This window comes from Triticum dicoccoides, chromosome 7A (assembly GCF_002162155.2).
Source record: "Triticum dicoccoides isolate Atlit2015 ecotype Zavitan chromosome 7A, WEW_v2.0, whole genome shotgun sequence".
NCBI lineage: Eukaryota > Viridiplantae > Streptophyta > Magnoliopsida > Poales > Poaceae > Triticum > Triticum dicoccoides.
Window position 1 is genome coordinate 746,680,504 of NC_041392.1, and position 4,666 is coordinate 746,685,169.

Consider the following 4,666-nt stretch of genomic DNA (forward strand, 5'->3'; position numbering starts at 1 on the left):
CTTCTGAATGTATGGATGAATGAATGAATGAAGTGTTTCGATATGAATTGGATGGAAGATCGTCGGCGAAACAAGGCGGACAGTTCATGGCAGCGAGTTTGCTTCAGAGTCAGATCGACGAGGCCAAGGTCGGCGTCGTCGTCTGTGTGACCATTACATAGTTGAGGCCTCAGGGATGAGCATTCTTTTCTTCTGAATCCACTAGTTCCATAGGTGTAAACTGAACATACGTTCAGTCGACATCCATATGATCCAACCATCAGTACAACCGTAAGACTTGCAGAGAAGCAAGATGGCAACTTCAACACATCAATAGTTCATTTAAAATCAAGGTACATCCAATATGATGAAACAGGCATATGCCGCGACCATTCTTTTATGGGTTGTATATGTTTCTCCTGGCAGTACAAATAATTTTCCCAACTTCAGCTTAAATAATCCAACAATACCTGCACGCTTCATTCGGTAGGGTAGAAACATACAAATTGCAGTACAAGTTTACAACACAGCAAATATCCACTTAAAACTGCCAATATATATTGTGATACAACCCGTATCTTTGGGTAAAGAACTACAAATACAGATACAGAGCAAAAGTACAGAAAACCGATCAAATATATTTAGATGCAAGTCTCAAACAATTCGCTAGCTTGCAGTGAAATTGGGCACTTCTTGTTCACGGTGCATCGTCTCGAGTATTCTGCATCAGGCGAGCCCACCTCACAACCACTTGCACATAAACCTTGTCATATAGCTCATCAATGAACTGAAAGTAGGCAGCCCTCCACGCTCTCTTCATTAACATGGTGCAGAACACTATCCAAAGACCCACCACGAAGCCTATGCTCGTGGCAAGATAAACAGATGACATATGATTTATATCTTCGAGGCTGCTTTGTTGTGCTTCATTTGCCGAACAATTCTTGGAGAGAGGAGGACCACAGAGACCAGGGTTGCCGATGTATATATACATCTGATTTTCAAGTGTTTGTAGCTGTGGTCCAGATGGTATTGCACCTGATAGATTGTTGTATGACAAGTTCAAGTGGCTCAAAGAAGTTAGTGCCGACAAACCTGATGGGATTGCACCAGAAAATATGTTGTATGATAGGTCCAGGGATTCCAAATGCTTTAAATCACCGATCTGATTTGGGATTGTTCCTGTCAACTGATTGCTTGATATATTCAAATTGGTGAGGGCAATCAGTAAACTTATCTCCTTTGGGATTTGTCCTGTTAAACTGTTACTGGACAAATCAAGATTCACCAATAGCTTGTAGATTTGGAAGCTATAGTCACGCTTTTGGTCTTTTGTGATTACTGGAATGCTCTCTTCAAAGTTGTAATCCTCTGTAGTGTCCTTGGATATTATGGTCTTCATTGCCTTCAAGTTTGAGAGTGACCATGGTATGCTTCCTGATATATTGTTGCCTGATATGTCCAAATAATGAAGACGGGCAAGGGAAGTGAGATTGCCTGGAATATGGCCAGTGAACGTATTTGATCTCAACCTCAAGATTTGCAGCAGGGGCATTTTCTTGGGTAACCACATTGGTAATCCTCCAGAGAAACTATTGTATGAAAGATCGAGGAATTTTAATTGTGATGCACTTTGAAGAATTTTGGGGAATTCACCGGAGAGATCATTGTTATTCAAGGCTAGACTGAGCATTTGGGAGCCAAACTGATTTTCAGAGTTTGCACCAAACTCCTTGAAGCATTGCATAACATCTCCTGTGAACTTGTTTCCTGATAGGTCCAACCGTTTCAGACTAGTCAATCGGCATAAAGATGATGGTATCATGCCTCCAATCTGATTATTTGCAAGCAACAACTCTTCTAGAAATGGAGCTTTCAGGTCTGAAGACAATGCCCCTGAGAAAGAGTTTGATGATAGGTTCAAGCGGACTATATTTATTGGGAGCAAAGGGACTTGACCTGTAAGGTTGTTCGACCCGAGATATATATGGTCAGCTGCCATGTGTTGTAAATTTTCCGGTAATGAGCCATGCAACTTGTTTCCCGATGCATGCAAGAATGAAGCTCGGGAAAATGTCAACCAGAACCAATCAGGAATAACATCATCCAGGTTTGAATTTCCAAGAACAAGAACATCAATGCCAGTCTGCCATTTGAGCCACTCTGGAAAATGAGGTCCAAGATGGCATGAACGAAAACCTGCGACCTTCAATCTAAATGGAGGAACCCATTTTTGGTTGATAGCTAATTTCAAAGAGTTGTATGACAAGTCTAGATACTCTAAATTCAATAGTCCTGCAAAATCTTCCTCTGTGAGCACACTGTTTAATTTATTATAGCTGAGGTCCAAATACTTTAAGTTGCCCAAACTTGTAGAATGCCTTTTCAAGACCACACCACTGAAGTTGTTGTAGCTGAGGTCCAAAAACTTCAAATTGCCTAAACATGCAAAATGTCCCTCGAAGAGCACGCCGCTGAAGTTGTTGGAGCTGAGGCGCAAACTCTCTATATTACCTAAACTTGTGAAATGATCTTTCAAGAGCACACCGTTGATGTTATTGTATCCTAGGTCCAGTTCTTTCAATTTACCAAGTGCTCCAATTCCTATGGGTAGAGGGCCAGTCATCATGTTTCGAAATGCGCGGAGAACACTCAGATTGGTCATGTTCCCAATCCAAACGGGCAGATTTCCGGTCATATTTGTTTCCACTACCGACAACTTGTGCAATGTATTCCATGAGCACCTTGGCAGTCTATCTAGGAACTCACCCATGTTTGCATTAATGTTGTTAGCATCCAATATCAGTACTTTCAGATCACACAGATTTTCTAAATTGGTTGGTAGCAAACCCTTAAGATTGTTCCAACCCAAGTTTAAGACCTGAAGGGACTTCATGTTTCTCAGTTCATTGGGAATGGACCCATTCCAGCCGCAACCAAAGAGGTCGAGCTCTTTGAGGCTTGTAAGGTTCCAAAACCAGTTGTGCTTGAATGAAGTGCCAAAGAAGTAGTTCTCAGACATATCAAAGACCTCGAGATGTGTGAGGTTGGACTTGGAATGTAAATTACTACCAGGCATGGTACTATTAAGGCCACACTCGAACAAGCAAAGCACTTTAAGAGAAGGGAGCATGTTAAACGTGTGAACCCAATCCTCCACAAAACTAAGATCCACCGAGCTCATGTCAAGATGAGTCAACAAAGAGAGGCGTGGCAACCATGCAAGATCCACTACTTGAAGACCTCCAAAATTCCAACTGACATCGAGATGTTGCAACTTGGAGAGATTGCCAAGTTGGGATGGTATTATACCACTAAAAAGTGCCCACGAGAGGTTGAGATACCTTAAGTTGCCGAGGGAACCCATGAAAACAGGTATGCTTGTGCTGTTGAAGTCATTATAGCTGAGATCAAGATACCTCAGTTGTTGCAAAGTAGCCAAAGAGGAGCTCATCTCTCCAGCCGACAAGCTCAATGATCTTCTCATGTTCGGATAGCCGTCGGTATCCATGTCGATGTTGCGGAGGTTGAGCTTGATTACATGGCCAGTTCGATTGCTGCACCGAACACCCTTCCATTGACAACAGTCGTCGCCATGGCGCCATGACGAGAGACGGCCGGCAGGATCAAAGAGGCTTGCCTTGAAGGACAGGAGTGCATCTCGCTCGCTGTTGACGCAGGCTCCTGAGACGCTCGGTTGAGCTTGACCATGGGAAGTGGACGCTGCTTGGGAGATGAGTAGGCAAAGGAGTAGTGCTTTTGCTGGAATGAGGAGCGTGAGCTTACTCATATTGGTCGGAAATGGCGGCGGACAGAAACCCTATTTGGTGTGGGTCGAGAGGTGGATGAGGGCCGGTTTTTTGGGTGCGTACGTGGGTTGGGGTGGGAGTTGGGACGGAAAAAAACCTGGGAGGTGGGAGTTGTCCCTGGTTAACCTACGAAATTTCAGGACGAAAATAAACCAGCGAAGGTGGGACGAAAATTGACCGGCGGAGACTACCAACTGCTCCATTAGGAATAGAGATTGGTCGGAAATGGCAGACGGAGAAGATAGTGGAGCGAGCAGCTTATCTCCGTTCCACAACAAGCTACTTAAGATAGTCCACAAGCTACTTAAGGTAGTCCGCGTACTAGTCTTTTCATGTATACTTTTCCTATGCTGAAATTATTGCTAGAATTTATAATGATTCGGACATTCTACCCTGCAGAGCACGGCAGAGCAGGTTGTGGCTGGAATTTCTATTCATGTTTCGCTCAGTATTTATGGCCGGAGACTTGACCCCTCAGTCCACGCCATGGTCTTGCAGCGTACACATACTTTTCTTCTGTGGGTGCTAAAAACCGATTCAGAGGAGACTCCATGTATAGCTCCTAAAAAAAATCAAAAGCCAAAAATTCAAAAGTATTAACAAAAGACTCCATGTATAGACTCAAACCAAACCCACACTGTTTGCAGAAGAAGATAAATCTAACCCTCCTTCTTTTTAGTGGAAAAAAAATTCTAACCGTCCTTTTTTTTTGAGAAATGAAAATCTGACCCTCCTGATCCGAACGACTGGGGATAGCCCCACCACATTCAGGGAGTAGGCCCCTGCCACACCGGCACACACATTAGTGACATTAATATGGGCGTTGCCCGCGCGTGGACCACACTGTTTGTGCGCTCCTGTCGATGGAAAGTAGTAAA

General features: G+C 43.7%; 1 protein-coding gene across 1 annotated transcript; it reads right to left on the minus strand.

The window, feature by feature from the left end:
- Positions 1-435: 435 nt before the first annotated feature.
- Positions 436-3,769, minus strand: LOC119334193 (receptor-like protein EIX2). Its single transcript, XM_037606798.1, has one exon. The coding sequence runs from the start codon at positions 3,767-3,769 to the stop codon at positions 677-679; it is 3,093 nt and encodes a 1,030-aa protein (XP_037462695.1). The 3' UTR covers positions 436-676.
- Positions 3,770-4,666: the final 897 nt, after the last annotated feature.

What these genes read in the sequence shown, in the direction of transcription:
- LOC119334193 (XM_037606798.1), bottom strand. Translation starts at nt 3,769, where the DNA reads ATGAGTAAGCTCACGCTCCTCATTCCAGCAAAAGCACTACTCCTTTGC.